At 46.9% G+C, this 20,378-nt stretch overlaps 1 protein-coding gene across 1 annotated transcript in view; it reads left to right on the top strand.

The window, feature by feature from the left end:
- The first annotated feature begins 3,403 nt into the window (after window positions 1-3,403).
- Window positions 3,404-20,378, top strand: part of UBE2QL1 (ubiquitin conjugating enzyme E2 QL1) — a 144,338-nt gene continuing 127,363 nt past the window's right edge. The window contains exon 1 of the mRNA XM_069219703.1: window positions 3,404-4,730. Within this exon, the coding sequence (XP_069075804.1) occupies window positions 4,002-4,730 (729 nt within the window). The 5' untranslated portion in view covers window positions 3,404-4,001. The remainder of the gene's footprint in view (window positions 4,731-20,378) is intronic.

Genomic DNA, 20,378 nt, shown 5'->3' with positions numbered 1-20,378 from the left:
CAACGTGTGGTTGCCTGAACCCTCTGCATAGGGTGCTTGGTTTTGTACACTGCATAGAGGGTCAGCCTCCAACAACTGGACTCATCACACTTTAAGCACCTACCTCGACATTCATCAGCTACTACAGTTATGAATGAGGTGATCTCACCTACTAGGTCAGATCAAGCATTAGAACCTGGCCACCAGTGTACAACCAGAGTGCATCTCAACTACCTAATACCACTCTGTGTGGCCAACTAATGCAAGAGCTTTGACGACTTATTGAAGAAATATAATGTGACTGTTGTTTATACTTTTTATTTAACAAAGAGGGAGATGAAGTGGTGTGGGACTATGTGCGCTATGACCCTTGCGGTTCTAGGTGGATTCAAGGGAGAAGTTACATAACTTGCTGTAAGGTATCACGGTGTGGTATTAACGGTTATGACATAAATAGTGTGCAGTGTTTGATTGTATGCTGATTGCTGAGGAATAAAAATGTCTGTTATAGAGCTCAGTATTTTGCGCAGTCATTTTTATGCTCCCAGGCTGGGAGAATGATACACCATGTACACTGCCATAGACCTGATGTTTCTCTTTCTGTAGCTTGTAAGCCCAGTGGGCCTTTTCCATTGTTCATCTGAGCTGAATGCACATATTGAATAGAATTAATATGTTACTTACTCATGGTTTTCAGCACTGAAGAATGGACTTTCCTCCCATCTTCCCAGCCATGGGCACTATTTTGTGTTAATCAATGTTAATTAAACATTATCTTTTTTGTGCATATGTACATATAAGCTTAATATGTTAAATAGGCGACCTTATCCTTTCCACTCTGCAAATCAGCTTCCCAGTTTAATGTGAAAGCAATCGCTTCATGAAATTCAGAGGGAAGATCAGGTAAAAAAATAATGAAAACTGGCAAGGAGTAATCACACAACTGTGCCCCTGTTGTAAAAAAGGAGGGTTTTCGGTAAGTTCAGACTTCATAATAATTTTCAATTGAATCCAAGTATACATTTGTAGCACAATTATAAACTTGAGAATCCATCAATCAAACCCCAATTGATCAAGTTTTTGACACCATATTTCAGGGGTTTCCAACCATTTTTGTAATAAGAGGTACTTGTGTTGACTGTAAATCATCCGGAGCTACTAATATTATTAGAATTGCAATAGTGTCCACATCAGACAAGATTACAATAGTGGCCACAAAATGCATGATTACCAGCAGTGATCACCTCAGTACATCAGGCGGGGGTGTCAGCAGTAATGTAAAAAAAAAGTAATCTCTCCCAACGTCGCATTAGAGATACTTACATGTAGCTGGAGAGCTACTAGTAGTTCACAAGCTGCTCGTTGGAGAAGCCTGTCATGTGTGATTTACTCCACTCAACTGTGTGAGCAGGATGTGCGAGAAATAGACTGCTGCTGCCTCCCTGTCACAATAAAACTGAAAAACTGTGAGTGAGTGGAGCCTGTCAAAGCCGAAAAATAAACAGCTGTTTTTGCAAGCATCGTAGCTAGTTAGGGCATTGTTTTATTTCATGCTTAATTTAGGGAATGGTTTTGGCCGGTTTCTACTAAAGGAAACTCCTGTTAGCTTGACTTTTATTTAGCAAACTAAACCTGCCAGATTTTTTTTCAGCAGTCTTATTCTAAACGCGAGTACAGCTTGGATATTTCTATTCATTTGCTGTTTGCCCATGGGCGTTTCGAGTCGCATCCTGTTTTCTATTTATCTTGGTAAACTGCCTAACATCTTGCCTTGTATGAAAGGCTGGGGGCGAAATTGAGTAATACAAAAACAATCCCCAAGGCGCCTAGAGGCGAATATATTTACAGTGCTGTGGTACACAAACATCCAAACAATAAACATAATAATAATATCCATCAACGTGTGTCAAAAGGATCCTTAAAAACGTAGGATTTTATGACTCTCACTTTTCACTGCAGACGGTGTTAGATGCTGACATCCACCTGTTTGCCGAATGTGGTGAAAAGAGCTTGTTATCTAGGTCAGAAAGTCTGTCTCTCGCAGAGAGTTGAAGGTCAACGGCATTTAAGCTATGGTCTCAATAATCGTGGTTTGAAGGGGATTGGTCCTGTTCCTGACAAAATATATGACGCTAACATATGTTTGAAGATTAATTTTGCGCTAAAAACTCGTCTGCATGGCTGACATAAAAAGTACAGTACTGATGACGGAAGGAAGCTGACCTGGAAAAACAGAATGAAGAGGCGCACACACAAATCCGCATTTGTCATGTGACAAACTATAACCGATTTTATATGTTGGTAACAGGTTACTTTCCCCATATCCAATGTCCCAGCTTCTGCCTGAATCGTATTCTTATGAAAACATCGGACAGGAGGCTCTTATTAGTGGTGCCGCAAACGTCTTGAGTCCTGGTGCTCTTAATGAATCATGCTCTCTCTTGCATCTTATTCCCCGTGTAATAAAAGAACCAGACTAAGATAGCGGAGCAGAAGCTTTCAATCACACTTTTATGTATCTGTTTCCATTTGCAAAGTGTTCAACTGCCGATTTATGGAAATCATATTTCAAAAAGAATTACAAAAACGTCACCATGGAGAATGAAAATCGCAATTGACAGTAAAAAAACACATGGAAAGGCTTTCTCTGAGGGGAAAATGGGACATGGACAACCTTCTGCATGAATCCGAGCGGCTCGAGTAACCGCCGAGTTCAATTGATATTTTGCAGGCTCATGTGTCTGAAAATTATTTCCACGTATTTCATAAACTCGGGAGACGCGCCTGGTCTCCTAAGTAGTCATGCAAAGCATGTGGCATGCTTCAAATATCTCCACGCTCCCCTCCCCCACAGCCCTTAGCGTGATCGTGAATGCATATTAATTAAAGTGTGAAAATGTACTTTCAGTCGCAACAGCAGCCGCCCAACTACAGAAGTGCAAGCTCGTTTATAAATTGCAAACCGTTCTGCCAAGCCCACTCATTATGCACTGTTCTCCAAACTGAGCGCCTCACATCAGTTCAATAAAGGGGTGCGTGGGGATCGTGTATTCGTGGTTGTGCTGCCTCCGCCGCAGATGCGTGGACGCTACACACTCGGTGCGCATGAGGTGTGAACGGAAGGTCTGTTCAAACGCTTCTCGTTAGCTCCATCCATAAACGGGGGGAGGGGGTCAGCTGCTACCACTTCCTCTGCCTCCCCCCACTACTTCGCAGATGGCCGCAAGGCCTGCCTGCTTGGGTATGCAGTGCAGGTATCGGGGGCGTGGGGTTCAAGTGGGCACGGCTGACGTCGCCGGCAGTGGGCGTTCCCGTTGCATTAATAAAATGACGTCGGCAAGCCAGGCTGCGGGTTGGTCAGGGACGATGTCTCTCCTCCCGCTCTCCCGCCTCCCAGGAGCAAGGTCAGCCCCTCGCTCCGCCTGCTGTGTGGGACTCTCTGAAATCCAGCCCTGCAGAGCGGAGTCTGCGGCGAGCCGGGAGCAGCAGCTGCGGCACCGCTGGCGGAGAACAGCAGCCGCCGGCCCTCCTGTGAGCCTCCGAGCAAGGGGGAGAGATAAAACACTCCGCTAAGGGGGTGCAGGGGTTGTGGGCGTCATCCTAAAAAGAACCCTCACGGAGAAGAATATCCAACATATCACATCGTGTTATCAGTGAGTCGGTGAACGGGATTTCCAGCAGCCCCATCCTGTGGGGAACAGGTCCAAGGAGCGAGAATGGGCGAAGGCAAATGACCCGCTGCGTCCCGTTGTGGGCGGATGTAGAAGGGCTGAGCTAAAGCTATTTTTCTTGTTGATGAACAAGGTGTTGGCCGCTCTCACCTTTTGCTCGAGATGGTTTGGGCTGCGGTGCTTGGGAACTGATTACCTTACCTCTGCAGCAGCCATGCCAGGCGCCGCCTCGGTGCAGCAGAGCCTCTAGAAGCTGAGCGTCCAGCATCCCGAGCACCCAGGAGCTGACCTCTCCGCGCCACGTGTGATCTTGTGCATGTGTGCAGCCTCCGACCGAGCATCAGATAAAAGATGGCCACCCTTCTCCGCAAGATCGGGCTCATCCGCCTGCACGACCGGGACACGGAGGACCCGAAGCACCACCACCGCCACCAGGGCTCCCTGAAGGGCAGCAACAAGGGCAACCAGAAGAACAGCAGCAACCTGCACCGGCCCTGTCCAGGGGGCAGCGGCAGCAGCGAGGTGATCCCTTCCGAGCTCAAGAACCGGCAGCTGGAGCAGAGCAACAAGGACCGCCAGTGCCCCCCGGCCACGGCCGCCGACAAGCCGAGCAGCGGCGCCTCCAAGGAGGGCCGGGCACCCGCCGGTGGCGCCTCCAAGACCCCTGCCCCGTGCCAGCTGCCCCCCAACCGGCAGCACTGCACACAGGTGCGCAGCCGGCGACTGATGAAGGAGCTGCAGGACATCCGCAAGCTGAGCGAGCGCTTCATCACGGTGGAGCTGGTGGAGGACAGCCTCTTCGACTGGAACGTCAAGCTGCACCAGCTGGACAAAGACTCCACCCTGTGGCAGGACATGAAGGAGACGGGCACCGAGTACATCCTGCTCAACCTCACCTTCCCGGACAACTTCCCCTTCTCGCCGCCCTTCATGCGCGTGCTCAGCCCCCGCCTGGAGAACGGCTACGTGCTGGACGGGGGCGCCATCTGCATGGAGCTGCTTACCCCCCGTGGGTGGTCCAGCGCCTACACCGTGGAGGCCGTCATGAGGCAGTTCGCAGCCAGCCTGGTGAAAGGGCAGGTAAGGGCTTGCGAGTGCGGCGAATAGCATCGCAGCGCCGGCATCTGAGCTGTTCCTTGTGCTGCTGCAGCCTGACACATGGATAGCTCGGTGCATGGTAAATGTACACTGGCATAGGGGCTCACTACTTCTCTGTGGCAGCCGCTTGAAAGGGCAAGCTGGAGAATAGAAGATGAGGGCGGTAGAGGCATCTGCCGCAGGTCGTTGGAAGGTCAGACAAGAAATCAGGCGAGGCCAACAGTCAGGGGCATAGTTACCATTGGTATAGCAGGTGCGGTGGAATATGGGCCCATAACCTTGAAGGGCCCAGTGAACCTTGAGTGTTGTATTTTACTACCGCAGTAGCGGTCAAAGGAGCCATTTTCTTTGCTTGCTCTAGAGCCGGTGGCATCATTGCTGCGCTACTGCCAACAGTGTAGGAACCCCGCTGTTGGAGCCAAGGGAAAGTGTAGCAAACAGCACATCCGAAAGTGTACAAGGGAATTAATGTAAGATCCACTTTTCATGGAGCTGTCTGTTTGTTATTGCAGTTGGAAACAATTGGTTTCATTGGTTGCATTAACTGGCCAATAGAATCTTCAGTGTTTTTTTTCACTGGACTTACCTATTCAGGTGCCCAAAGATGTTCAGAGCTGAGGCCAGTGCAACTGATGTGATAACACTTTAACTGCTACTGTCACCGGTGAGCCTCCCAACTGGAGGGGGGGCGGGGGGGGGGGGGGGGAAGGAACGTGTGGATGGTGCAGACGAAAAGCGTCCAACAGCCCATGGTTTCACACCTCATGCACATCTTACATGCAGCCTGGTGATGGCCACCTTAGAATTTAGGCCTGGGATGTAAAATAGATCCTGCAGCACGGTATTTCCTACCTCTAACGGTCTCTGCTTGACCGCGGCCTGTAATGAACACTGTCTACATGGCGTATTAGGGTCTGACCACATTTTGGAAGGAGGGTCCCATTCCTTTTCCTTCCGCCTCTCGGCTCCAGCAAAGTGGGTGAACTACTCACTTCAACGGTCTCGCAGGACTGAGTGCCACACTGCAACAGTCTGGTAAAGGGGGCCGGTAAAATCAGTGGAGAAGGGTGAGGACAGACTAGCCAACCCATGTATTCAAACGAAACCTGGGTACTATAGACATGAAAACCCCTATTGCAGGCAAACGTGTGGGATAAAATAATATATAGCTTTCCGGGGCGTTTTTGCTTTCCACCTGATCTGTAAGGAGGGCATGTTCGTCCCCTCCTTGATTGGCTTCTCATGGATGTCAATAGATGATGCATACAATACTCTACAAAAACACCCATTGTTAGTGAGACCAGAAAATTGTGAATATCGGCGACAGAAGACCGACCCTGCCCAAGAGAGGGCACAGCAGAAGACCACAGCTGTTCCGCATCTGCTGCTCAATCATGGAGGCAGGGGGCACGCTGAAGAGGGGGAAGCAATTGGAAATGCACTTCGTGCTTCAAAATCTAGACAGCAGGGCCGGCAGCTGCTTGAAAACAAAAGCTCGGGACTTGGCTGCACTTTTCCTAACTGTGTGTAGGGTTGTCCAACAAAGCAGAAACATGGAAAGGCACCACCAAAAATTATTCCAGAGGCATTCAGTGTATTACATAGCATGCTCAAAGGCGCAGAGTAATTCTTTACAGGCGGTTTGCAGGCCATGGAGCTTTAACATACAAATGCCATTTATTTTATGAAAACTCGCATATAACCTCGAGACTTGGATATGCCATTGTGTATATGAAAACAATTATTTTGTCAGAACTCTTTAAACATTACATTGAAAGCATGAGCACTTTTACAGCGCCTCTTGTTGGACTGTAGTTCTTTATAGTATAGTACTCTATAGCGTCCGAACAGGATATCGATTAAGCTGGCAGACGTTCACATGAGGCGACGTCTGCTTGACTCTGTACATTCGTCCTGTCAGAAGCGACACACGTAGTTAAAACAAATGGCACATATAACAAACTAACGATTCTTGATTCGATCACATAATGTATCAGTGCTCCAAAGGATCATTGATTTGCACATTGTGTTTTGAGTTTGAAATTCCCTTCTGCTTTGCTTCCTTACAGTGTACTTCTTTGTACTGTACCAGTCTCTCTAGCCTCTTAGTATCTATGCACTTTTTTAGCTTTCTCACCGCGCAGCACTGCGGATATTCCTGACTCGCCACCTTCTCTTCATTACACCATTTTTCATTGCAAATCACCGAGGCCCCTGTGTGCTGTTCTAGGCATTCGGTGCCCCCAGCAATACATAGTTAGCGTCAACCCCCATGTATCAGAACAGTGAACAGGGACATTTTACAGAAGTAAACAAATAAAGAGAATAATTTCATGAGGATCACCTCCTCACAGATGATCGTGAAGCTGCTGCCTGTGCATTGATGTGGCCGGTGTGTCTGCCGTAGTTGCTGTGTGTAACATTCTGTGCTCGCAGTCATTCATGGACTGTATAGGACAGAGACTTCAGGGTAGTGTACACTTTAATGACGGCTGTGTAACTGTGTCTCTGTATCTTTGTGCGCCAGGATGTGTGCATGCATTCATGCTCCAGTTTTCATCCCTGGCTGTCAGATTCCTCCTGACAGCGATGCGTTTTGGATACCGAGGCAGTAGCCTCATTACTCCATATACACTTTGGACTTGTTAAATCACTTTTTTGTTTCCTTGTTGATCTGTGACTTTGTCATAGTTGAAGTTGCTTCACATGGTCAGCGCTATAATGGGCAGCGGTTAGCCGTCAAAAGGGTTTGCAGAACTGTCTGTAAGTTTCTTGATCAGTGGATTTTCTTTTTGATCCAGTCCTTTGTAGAATTTCACTTTGAATTTGCGGAGATGGTCGTCCAACATCTTAACGCCCAAAAACTCTGTGCAGGTCTGCTTCTTCTTGCCAAGCAAGGAACACCTGTACCTATCCATAAGGCTTTGTTCTGTAGTGTCTGCAGGGGCTTCTGATACTGTGGCTTGCAACCACTCCACACTGGTAAAGCATATGTCATTGTAGGTTGAATAATTGCGTCTATTGTGTGCACTTTGCTCCGCATAGGAATTGATTTTGTTCTCAGAAGTGGGTACTTAGGCTCCAGTTTTCTTCTCTGGGTGTCAGATTTCTTCTGTTACATGGATGCCTGTTGGGCCCATTGCTGTGGAATGCATGCCACTGCTACACTGATTCACGGTGGAAGCTAGCTGAAAGGACATCTGTTCTGTAGGCCAAGGCTTAAGGTAGACACAGTAGGCTGATCCGAGACCAGTAGACGTCACCTTCTCTGCATCTAGGAAGGTTGTCCTAGATTTAGGGGGTCATTCCGACAGGGCCGGGGACGGAGGAAGCACCGCCAACAGGCTGGCGGTGCTTCAGGGGCAATTCTGACCGCGGCGGTAAAGCCGCGGTCAGAAAAGGGGAACCTGCGGTTTCCCGCCGGTTTTCCCCTGCCCCAGAGAATCCTCCACGGCGGCGCTGCAAGCAGCGCCGCCATGGGGATTCCGACCCCCTTCCCGCCAGCCTGTTCCTGGCGGTTTACACCGCCAGGAAGAGGCTGGCAGGAACAGGGGTCGTGGGGCCCCTGCAGTGCCCATGCCACTGGAATGGGCACTGCAGGGGCCCCCTAACAGGGCCCCATTCAGATTTTCAGTGTCTGCAAAGCAGACACTGAAAATTGCGACGGGTGCCACTGCACCCGTCGCACACCAGCAACTCCGCCGGCTCCATTCGGAGCCGGCTTCATCGTTGCTGGGGCTTTCCCGCTGGGCGGGCGGCCTTTTGGCGGTCGCCCGCCCGCCCGGCCGCAGTGCGGTCTTCTGGCGGTCTCCGCCCGGCAGGCGGCGCCCGCCGGGGTCGGAATGACCCCCTTAGTCTATAAAGCAGGCAAGCTTTCCAGAGTGCTTTTTAGGTCGAGCGTGCAGTTGCTCTGACCTGTTGTAATCTATCTCTGGGATTTTAACCACGGCCACCGCACGCGTAATTCAGCTGCTGTGTTAAAATGGTGTTTATAGAGAGAACATCTCACAATACATATATGCCAGATAGTCAGCTAGGAAGTCATTACTAACCACAAAGTAGACATTCACTCCATGAAGCCAATGGAGCACATTTGTCAGAATGTGACACACACTTCTAACATGGTTCAAGTATGTCACAGTGCCAGAAGCACTACGCACACATTAGGTGCTGGGTGACTGGCCTCTTAATAATGTAAGAGCTTATTGAAAGGGCCATCCATTGGCTAAAAAACTTCTAGTTTTACCTAATCTTACATCAGCAACAGTCACCAAAAATGACGTTTCCAGATTGTCCCTTTATTTCGTGATGTCTGGTTGGTTTGTAAAAGCTATTGCTGCCTTATTCATTAGGTGGCCTTTTTTAGCACATAGTAAAACCTTCCAGTCATACTTCTCTCATTTTAAATAATACACTTCCTGTTTAAAAGATGCTACATTGCCACCCATCTATCCGACATGAAGTATTATTATCTTCTGGAATTAAACCCTACAATTAACATTCACATCTCGCAATGGCTCAACACTGGCTTTAAGATGAACCAGAGCACAGTACCCGAAAAACCCAATATAAAATTACTCCGATTCTGGTGAGCAAAGAAATTCTGGAACCTTTGTGCTCGTGTATCCCACTGTAGTGCAAGGCCATACTAATGGTAGTTGTGTGAAATACAAATGTTGATACCTTAAATATATAACATACTAGAATGTTGGTGTTACAGCTGCTAGGGAATTTGTAGTTATGATGCTGTGCAGCCTTAACTCACCAGTTAACTCTCCAGTTATAACATTAGCCATCAAACATATAAATATATCAATTATAACATCAAAACTGCAAACTCTGAGAGGCAACATGCGTTAGATTTGTTTGTAAAGGAGAGCAAAAGGAGAAGCAGAATGAGAAAAGTTGAAGGGTATGGTGTAAAATTTTCCTGATGTGCAAAAGGCCATCAAACGTGCATTATTGCATCCTTTACAGCTGCCCACCTATCTGGTTAGTACAAGTGGCATTACTACAGAGAGTACTGAATGCCTGTCCAAATTAGGAATTTCGAAGGTTACGATTTGATCACATGGAAGATCAGGACCCACAGTCATAGGGTACTACTCTAGGCATTTATGAGCAGAAGCCCATATTCTATACCAGGCTTGATAGGTTCCCCCCGATGCATCATTTATACAGATGATAGATACACAAGGAAGAGTACAAATACCAGGAAATGTTGGCCTGGTTGTTGTGCAGGAAAGTGCCTAGAGAACTTGTATTGAGGGTGGGTGATAAGTCATGTGTAGACCAGACTACCCCAAAAGACAATGATGTCTCCTACTTTTACCTCAGAGAGCTGTATACCTGGTTACATCAAGGGCAGATTGCAGGATATTAGACACTCACTTGCAGGATATTAGACATTCACTGTTTCTACCCTGTTGCACGAATTTAAGGATACATTTCATGAACCATGGACTGGGGGGAGATGAGAACTGCGTTAGTTAAACAGTGGGGAAAGACACCAGACCTGGAAGGCCTTTTGGCTGATTTTACAAATGAGTAGCAAGCTTACATTTGGATAAAATTTGGGGGGTCTGAGACAAGGTCCTGGAGCGTGGTAGGTTGTAATGAAGGTACCCCAGCCAGGTAAAAACGAAATAGATTTTAAGTCATACAGATCCATGTTGATGATTAACACTGATATTAAACTCATCAGTAAAGTTATAGTGGGGTGGCTCATGAGAATGATACCATTGCTGGTAGTTCAGGATAGGTTCAGCTTCTCCCTGGTAGGCAAGTGGTGACCAACCTGCAGAGGCTAGCCTATAGTAGACGCTTTCTGGAAATGAATTAGGGTGACTACATAGAAGGGCCCCTCTATAGAAAGGATTCAACTCTGTGGCGTTTGAGTTCCTTTTTGAAGCACTGAAAGGATTCTGTTTTGGTCCTTGCTTTCTCAAATGTGTGTGTCTGTTATAGTTCCATGCTTGGGGTGAAAACTAAAGTAATAATCCTGGAAACTTAGGCTTTAGAACGTGTGTAGGAGGCTGGCCTGGTTTTTAGTGGGTACCTTGGGGACTTACACCTAACACCAGGTCCAGTTATCCCTTGTTAGTGAATGTAGTAGTGTTCTAGCAGCTTGGGCTGATAGAGGTAGCTATAGCAGAGCAGCTTAGGCTGAACTAGGAGACATTGAAAGCTCATTCAATACCACTTATAGTTACACAGTACTTATACACAAGTAAAGACAGTACTCAGTGTTACCAAAAATAAAGGTATTTATTTGGGGTGACACAGTACCAACAATATCTTAGAGACAATATTCCTTCTGGAGGTAAGTATTATACACAATGTATACACTAGACACCAAAATTATACAAGTAAATAGTCATAGAACAATGCAAACAGTAGGAAATCCTATAGAATACAATGGGAGAAAATAGGTCTAGGGGCAACACAAACCATATACTAAGAAAGTTGAATGCAAATCACAAATTCCCCCCTAGACAAGTGTAGTGTGTGCAGAATCGCTGGGAGGGTAAGAATACAGTAAAGGTAAGTAAATTATCCCAGCCCAGAAAAGCAGGAGTAAAGTACTGCAAGTTTCCTTAGGACACACTACACCTCGTTTTTGGGTTTTTGCAGCACCCAACCAAGTCTGCAAAGAACAACTACTAGATTATTGGACCTGAAGACCTGCAAAGGAAGGGGACCAAGTCCAGAAGTTGAAAGAAGTTCCAGGAAGGACAGGAGCCCCTGCCAACCCAGAAGAGGGTGGAAAAGAAGGAGTCCCCGGTTAGTCGAAGATTGCAGAAATGCACCCTAGGCAGATGCCGGCAGGTTCCTGCATGATGCAAAAGATGTCCCACAGTGTCAAGATCGTTGCAGACGAGATTTCGTATTGGAGGGCGCCAACAAGCATTGGCTATGACAAAAGTGCGTTTTGTGTCAAAATGGCGCCGGATGGACCCAGGAGGGACCTGCGGCCTCAACTCTGTGTGAGGAGGAAGAGGGGGCTCTCGGCACTTTAGAGAGCCCTCAGAATGCCAGCTAGCACCCCCAGAAGCAGCAGGATCCTGGTTCAAAGGAGGTGCAAAATGTGGTTGATGCAGCACAACAAAAAAAGGTCCCACAACGCAGGACAACAACTCAGCGAGTTGAGTGTCGCAGGGTGGAGTGCTGGGGACCTGGACCAGGCTGTGCACGAAGGAATTTTGCAAAGACTGCACAGAGGCCTCAGGAGGCGAGGAAGACGCAGTACACAAGGGTACTGTCGCTTTCATGGAAGGCAAGGTCTTACCTCCTCCAAATTGCATCAGCAGGACCTCCGGACAGTCTATGTTGATGATGTCCACCGTCTGTTTTTAGGAGCACGCTCGTTGCTGTGAGAGGAGTCCCAGGGTACTGGTCGTCACCTTGGAAGGTGCTGGCTTGGAGCAGGGGAGTGACTCTGTCACTCCACAGGAGATTTGTTCGGTCCTTCTGGTGCAGGATGAAGACAGGGAGTCCCTAGAGCATGCACACAGTGGAAACTTGCAGTTGCTGACTTTGAGCTGAGGTTGCTGAAGAAAAGTGTCTCATGTAGACACTTTGTTGCAGTTACAGCGTTTCTTGGAGCAGGCTACGGTTGATCCGAGGTCAGAATAGTCTGAAGTTGTTGCAGTGGATTCCTGAAGGAAACTTGCAAGCAGAATCTGAAGAGAACCCACAGGAGAGACCCTAAATAGCCCTGAGAGGGGGATTGGCTACCTTATCCGGTATGGACCTATCAGGAGGGGTCTCTGACATCACCTGCTGGCACTGGCCACTCAGAGCCCTCCAGAGTGCCCCCACACTTTGCAAAGCAAGATGGCTGAAGTCTGGGACACACTGGAGGAGCTCTGGGCACCACTCCTGGGGTGGTGATGGACAGGGGAGTGGTCACTCCCCATTCCTTTGTCCAGTTTCCTGCCAGAGCAGGGGAGAAGGGGCCCCTGAACCAGTGTAGGCTGGTTTATGCAAGGAGGGCACCATCTGTGCCCTTCAAAGCATTTCCAGAGGCTGGGGGAGGCTACCCCTCCCCAGCCTGTTACACTTATTTCCAAAGGGAGAGGGTGTAACACCCTGCTCTCAGAGGAAATGCTTTGTTCTGCCTTCCTGGGACTGGGCTGCCCAGACCCCAGGAGGGCAGAACCCTGTCTGTGAGGTGGCAGCAGCTGTAGCTGCAGTGCAAGCCTCAGAGCTGGTTTGGCAGTACTGGGGGTCCATGGTGGAGCCCCCAGGATACATGAAATTGGCTCCCCAATACATGATTTAGAATGGGGGGACAATTCTATGATCTTAGACATGTTACATGGCCATAATCGGAGTTACCATTGTGAAGCCACATATAGGTATTAACCTATATGTAGTCCCTGCACTCACAAAGTCCGGGGAAGTGGCCCTGAACTATGCGAGGGCACCTTTGCTAGTTCAAGGGTGCCCTCACACTTAGTAATTTTGCACCTAACCTTCAGGAAGTGAAGGTTAGACATATAGGTGACTTCTAAGTTACTTAAGTGCAGTGAAAATGGCTGTGAAATAGTGTGTGCACTATTTCATGCATGCTGCAATGGCAGTCCTGTGTAAGGGTTTGTCTGAGCTCCATATGGGTGGCAAAAGAAATGCTGCAGCCCATATGGATCTCCTGGAACCCCAATGCCCTGGGTACATATGTACCATATACTAGAGACTTATATGGGGGGGTCCAGTGTGCCAGTTGAAATTGGTAAATAAAGTCACTGGCCTACAGTGACAAATTTAAATGCAGAGAGAGCAGAAGCACTGAGGTTCTGATTAGCAGAGCCTCGGTGATACAGTTAGGCACTACACTGGCATACACATTAGGCCACAAACTATGAGCACTGGGGTCCTGGCTAGCAGGATCCCAGTGACACAGTAAAAACACACTGACACACACACTCTCAACAGGCCAAAAGTGAGGGTAACCATGCTAGAAAGAAGCTACTTTCCTACATAGTGTTACCAGGCAAGTGTGACCACTATCACCACTCCTGTTCGTTTTGGCCATGGAGCCTTTAATATATTTGTGCTCACATTGGGAACTACACACCTGGGGTGTAGCAGTTGGCAACACAACACGTGGTATCACTCTATACTGATGACACATTGATGAATTTATCTGAGCCTCAAAGAACTGTCCCTCATCTGCTTCAATTATAAGAGTAATTTGGTAGTTTATTGGGCTTCAGGGCCACCAGTACACACAAGGAATGCTCCATTTGATTTGGTTGTCATTGGTAGACTTGTTTATGACACGCCCAACAAGTAATCCAGGCATCTCGCATATCCCCGATTCCACACATATGTGACAGGGTAATGATACCATGTACCACAATTGCTATAGATGCTGAGATATGGGTCTCCCTTGTTTTGAGATTTTAAGAAAACTGACACGGGTTGTAGAATGATTTAGGGTTGCTGCTGAATAGGGAATATGTGAAGTCAGGAAAACTTCTGATGAAGTAGGAACTACTTTGCAGTCCAGTCTGGTAATTTCTTGCTTTATGCCCACCTGACAAGGGCTGTGAAAACACTTCTGGCAGGGGTTTTCTTTTAGACCAGTATACCTGCAGAGCTACATTTATTGTTGATGGGTGGAAGACCCATATCAATGCTGTAAGGGTCTCTGTAGTGACCACCTAGTGATAATACACCCAGTAATAGTTGCTACATAGGGTCTACCTAACTCCTGAGTTCCTTGACAAGATGTATCCTATACATACACTGGACGGCCCTAGATGCCTTGTGAGGAATTCATATTTTATCCACATAATACAGCAATGCACAGTGGTGGGATCTTGTTGGAACAGGGGTGCATTGCATCTGCCATGTACTGGAGGAATGCAGTTGTTGTAATACTGAACTAATTCAAGTTGGGGATACACCCAGATCCTAAAAAAGTGAAGATGATAGCAAATTCTCCCTTTTTGACAAAGAGGTGTGTTACTATTCACTGGCTGGAAAATCCTGGGCCATCTTACAATGGATGGATATGTGATCTAAGCAAAGGATTACTGATAGAAGAACTTCAGATTGCAAGAGTGTGTACTAATAATTCGTTTGGGTAGGATTTGTTCATATGAAGGTAAACATATGGAACATTTAATTAGTTGGGAGGTTGAGGGGAGAACTTAAAATAGAGATGACTAAAGGGCTCATGCTTAATTTTGGAGGGGAAACACAACCTGATGGGGCACTACACTAACTGTATACATCATGTGATACTTGATGCAATGAACAATATGGTACCTGTCTGCTAATCAACTGTATATCACTCTTTCTATTGTAGGATGCTTAATGAAATCAATAACAACTATTTAATACGTTTTTTTTCTGGCTACAACTCTCTAGACCGCATCTAGAGTTTTGGCCAATAAGACTTGGTCCTGTTCCAGACTCAACATTTCACCCTGAAATGCCAGGCCAGGACACCAACCCCAATATGGGCACACTAGCAATATTAAACCAGTTTTGGCCTATTTGTGCCTCCTTCAATGAAGTTCATCATGAGTTCAATGACACAGTGGGCCCATGTCCGTGCATACCTATAAGACTTAGGAAGTCTCATTTAAAAAAAGAAAAAAAGTGATGGATTGAATTATTGAATTAATCTCAGCTGCTGACAACTATTTTGCCCGCATTCCACTCCATTATTTTTTTTTTGCCAACTGCACCACTCTAAACAAAGAACAACCATAAGCAAATCAGAATTGGTTATGCTCTAATAGGGACAGACTAGCCAAACTAGGTACCCTTGAGATGGCAAAACTAGCAACCCAGATCACTGCCTATTTTGGCCCCTTCTGCATCGACATTCCTGCCTTACTGTTTATCAGTGTCTTGCTTTTGAACCTTCTTCCAGCGAATACAAAGGCAGGCCAAAGGAGTCTGTAAAAAAAAATATATATGGTGAAGACACAGGCATTAAATAGGATGGATAAAAAGAAAAGTTTGGGGAAAAATACAGAAGAGATAGGGTAGAAATGGGTATTGAGCATTGTGGTTGGACAGGTTTCCTTCTATGAGACAAGAAGGATTAAAGTGAGGGGTAGAGGAGAAGTAGATATGAGAGCAGGGAAGCAGAGTGAAGGAACAAAAAGGAAATATGGGTATGGCTGACGTGAGGAACACCGAAATGAAGGGACACAAGAAGTGTAGATGGAAGAATGATCAGTGACAAGATGCAAGAAGGTGGACAGGAGAAGCAGAGACAGCAAAATAATTGGAGACAAAAAATGTACATGAAACATATGATTGGCAGATGTCAAACGGGTAGCAAAGGAAAGGAGCATGAAAAACAGAGGAAGGAGTTGAGTATAAGGGGCAAGGGAAGTAGGAAAACATTGGTGTTGAAAGGGAATAGAAAAGAGGGAAAGTGGATTGCAGAGGAGGAGTATCTCCCCGCTATCTAAGTTGCTATTTTGTTGTGTCAGTAAGGATGTGGCATTATAGCTCGCCCCTGATGGTTGGGGTGCTGAATTATTGTGTAGTACATTATTTTTTATTTCATATATTTTGCATTATAAATGTTGAAGTAAAACACAGTTTCAGTGCTTTGTATGTTTGTTTTAATCAAATGATTAAAGCAGAACATCTAAGCTGGATATCTCAAAACTGGCCAAAGCAATTTCCCCCAGACTAATTAAACAACATACTCCTTTCAGGGCATCCAAACCAAAAAAAAAAGTAATTAATTTGAGACCAAACATTACTGTTTAGAGAATGAAACATTATTTTTCAGACTTTTTTTTAACATACTTAATTGCATTTTGATAACCTATGACTCAATACATCTGATATTTCGGCAGGGTGACATTCTACATTGATAGGATGATAGAATGATTTGTATGCGTTTAGTCATATTACAGTCAATATAGCATTCAGGCAGGTTTGCTTATACACCTTCACCCCCCCTCACCTCCCCACCCTAACCCCCTGGCATCACCACCCATCACGTGTGACTCATACGTGTTGTGGTATTGGAAGGGATAAAGCTGTTACATCTTACTGCGAGGAGATGTATGATGCATACTATGCTCACATTGTCCTATTTGGCCTCGGGACTCCTCTCAGTGAGGAGCGTTGCTCTCCTCAAACCCCCAGTGGGTCACCTCACTACACCATGCCTCCAATCTCGGGGCGGTCTATGGTTTTCAATGCTGCGTAATAAGCCATTTTGCCAATAATAGAGACCGGTTTGCAAAGTAATGTACCACCTTGGAGTCCTGCAGTTGGGGATGGAGCCCTAGTATACACTGTGCTGGTGATTCACTGGTCTATCCCCGGAACATCTGTCAACACTCTTGCTACTCCTGCCCAATATTGGGTCAGTCCAGGATAGATCCATAACATATGTAACATATCGGCCTCTGGAGCCTTACATTGAGGGCAGTTGGAGGCTGCAGTTAGGAATATTTTTGCAATCTTAACTGATGCTAGATATGCCCTGTAGAATTATGTGAGATTTGTCTTGGATATTCAAGTATGTGTTCCCAGACTTTATCAGTTATTTCACAAATGAGGTCAGTCTCCCATATCTGTTTTAGAAAAGTCAAGGGTGCCCCCAGGTGTGATCGAATTTCTTGATAGAGCCAACAATTAGGAATTATCCCATCCCACCATGAGATATAGAGTGACTATACTAATTCATGGATGTCATGTTCCCTCCCATCTGGGGCCTGGTATTGCCGTTTGAATCGATCTATGCTGGCATGCGTCAGAAACCGTGTCTCAGAGGTCCAGTGTAAGTACAAAAATTGGGCATGTGATAGCAGGGTGTGATCCTGAAACAGGGAGCCCACCATCAACATTCCCTTCCATTCCTGTAGACCAACCACTGCATAGTGAGTGTCCCGGAGGATGTAGAGATCCCAGAAAAGGGAATATTCGGTGCATACGGTATGGCACTTGCAGTATATTTCAGTGCTAGTTTCTTCTATGCCAGGGCTAAGCAAAGTAAGGGGGGGCAGAGTCTCTGAGCAGACACTCCGAGGCATAACAACTTAAGGAGCTTCCCCTTTGCGATCTGTGTTGGTGAGTAACCAATCTCGGGCCAATTATGACTGCTAACCAATATGCCAACCACTATAATTGGTTGACAGTGCAGTGGGCCTTAAAATCTGGGGCCCCAAATCGACCCCTAGACGTCGGACATTTTAACTTAGTAAGGCCCATTCTACGGCACCCTCTACCTTAGGCGAGATTTCCCAGCATAGTATTTAACAGACAGTGTATCCACGTTGGTACCATCACTGGTAAGTTTACGAAATAACAGAGTAGGCGCGGTAACATGCCAATCTTTGCCACAGCCAACCGGCCACCAATCGATAGTTGTAGTGTGATCTAGAAGACAATTTGCAATTTAAGTGAATTAATCAATCTCACAAGATTAACCTCTAGCAGATCCTTGGTGTTGCGATAAGAATGCACAAGTAGCGGAAGATGTTAGTAGCAGCTGCCAGTTCCGAGCCTTCAAGTTTCAGCACTGGACCTGTAGCACTGGCCTTAAAATGAAAAGCTAAATAACTGCTAATATGGAGGCCAGATAATGCCCCGAATATTGTCAGCAACTGAGGCATACCCTGCAATCCGGTACTGAGATCTCTGAAATATAGAATCCTATCGTTTGCATACATGGATACAGAGTGTAACTTTTGACCCAATCGTACACCCCATTCCTCAGAGTACTGACAAATATAAAAGAGGTGAAATAGGATAGCCCTGACTGGTCCCACAAACTACCTGATAGGTGTCTGAAATATGTGGCCTGGTCTTAGCTCTAGCTATTGGGCTCTGATAGAAGGGAGAAACCCATTGTATGTACACCTCTGGGATGCCGTACTGTGACAATGCTGCTATCATGAAATCCCATCAGGGAAGCGCGTCGAGAGGTGTGTCCAGGGGCAGGAGCCCTTTAATTTCCTACAGCGCTCCCGCCGTCGCGGGAAGCGCGTGGAGAGGTGTGTCCAGGGGCAGGAGCCCTTTAAATTCTTACAGCGCTCCCGCCGTCGCGGGAAGCGCGTGGAGAGGTGTGTCCAGGGGCAGGAGCCCTTTAAATTCTTACAGCGCTCCCGCCGTCGCGGGAAGCGCGTCGAGAGGTGTGTCCAGGGGCAGGAGCCCTCTAATTTCCTACAGCGCTCCCGCCGTCGCGGGAAGCGCGTGGAGAGGTGTGTCCAGGGGCATGAGCCCTTTAAATTCTTACAGCGCTCCCGCCGTCGCGGGAAGCGTGTCGAGAGGTGTGTCCAGGGGCAGGAGCCCTCTAATTTCCTACAGCGCTCCCGCCGTCGCGGGAAGCGCGTGGAGAGGTGTGTCCAGGGGCAGGAGCCCTTTAAATTCTTACAGCGCTCCCGCCGTCGCGGGACGCGCGCGGGCGGCGCCCGGGCAAAGCCCGGGCCAAGGGCGGGCCCGTCCTTGCCCGTCCTTGCCAGGAAGAGGCAGGGCAGGGCCACCCCCCTAACTTTCACATCAAGACGCTCGGTTTAGGCAGCTCATAAGTAGCTGGCCGCCTGAAGGTACTGTGCCAATACCTACCCCTAAAAAAGGTCCTTTTATAGAGGGCCTTAGGACGGAAGTCATCCTTTCCCAGCATAGTGCTTTTCTTACTATTACCTGCTAGATTTGAAGTGGGGCCCGGCCGGGTCGCTGTCTCTCTACTTTATTGCAAGAAGTTTACCTGTAATCTTGAGTGTAAAATCTTTACTTAAATACTTGTCATATTCATTGTCCGTATTTATCATTTAGGCTTACCCCCACTAGACCTACTTCTATTCTTGTCCATAAATACATATTTGTCCTCTGGTTCCATTAGAGCCGAAGTATCATATAGGTGGCTCAAAGTATGGGAAAACGTAAGGCATCAGAACCCCCAAGGGGGAAAGAGAAATCTACAAAAAAACTCAGGAATGCGGGCGAGAGCTGCACTATAGACGAAATTGATGATCTTATTGAGGAGGTAGAGTCATTATTATGTAGTAGGGCCACTGTCCGGGAGGGACCTGATAAAAAGATTACCTCTTACTATACGAAGAAAGTTGAACTAGAGGAAGATAAAGTGATAGAGACTATTAGTCAGCAAGAGGGGGAGGTATCACCCGATATTAGGACTGGTAGCCCTAAGGATGCTACAACTCGATCCAGACATCCATGCACCATAGATAGTACTAGGAAGAAGGGCCACATGCAGGAGTGTGAAGTTGTATGTTTCAATAAATATGCAGTCTTGGCAGAACTTGATAGTAATAAAGTACAGAATACACAAGAGGGGGAATTGCTGGATGAGTCATACCCAACTATTCCAATTGTACAGTTACCTAGAGAGAGGATCTCTCCATGCAACTTAGAACCAGTGAACCCTCCAAAACATAAAACTAGAACTATAGCAGACCTCTATGACCTACTCTCTGGATTAATACAGGAAGTTAAGGACCTGAAACTTGAAGTAAGAACCCTATCAGATATTGTGGAAAAGGAGGGGGGTAGGGGTACCCACAAAGCTCAGTGCGAAAAGGAGACCCCCCTTATATCATTTCAGCCACAAGGTAGATCCACACGTTCTCAAAATTCGAATACTAACCCCAACCCTACCCCAGCTACAGCCAAGAT

This window comes from Pleurodeles waltl, chromosome 2_2 (genome assembly GCF_031143425.1).
Source record: "Pleurodeles waltl isolate 20211129_DDA chromosome 2_2, aPleWal1.hap1.20221129, whole genome shotgun sequence".
Lineage (NCBI taxonomy): Eukaryota > Metazoa > Chordata > Amphibia > Caudata > Salamandridae > Pleurodeles > Pleurodeles waltl.
Note: the sequence above shows the minus strand (reverse complement) of the source record. Positions and strands in the feature narration are given on the sequence as shown.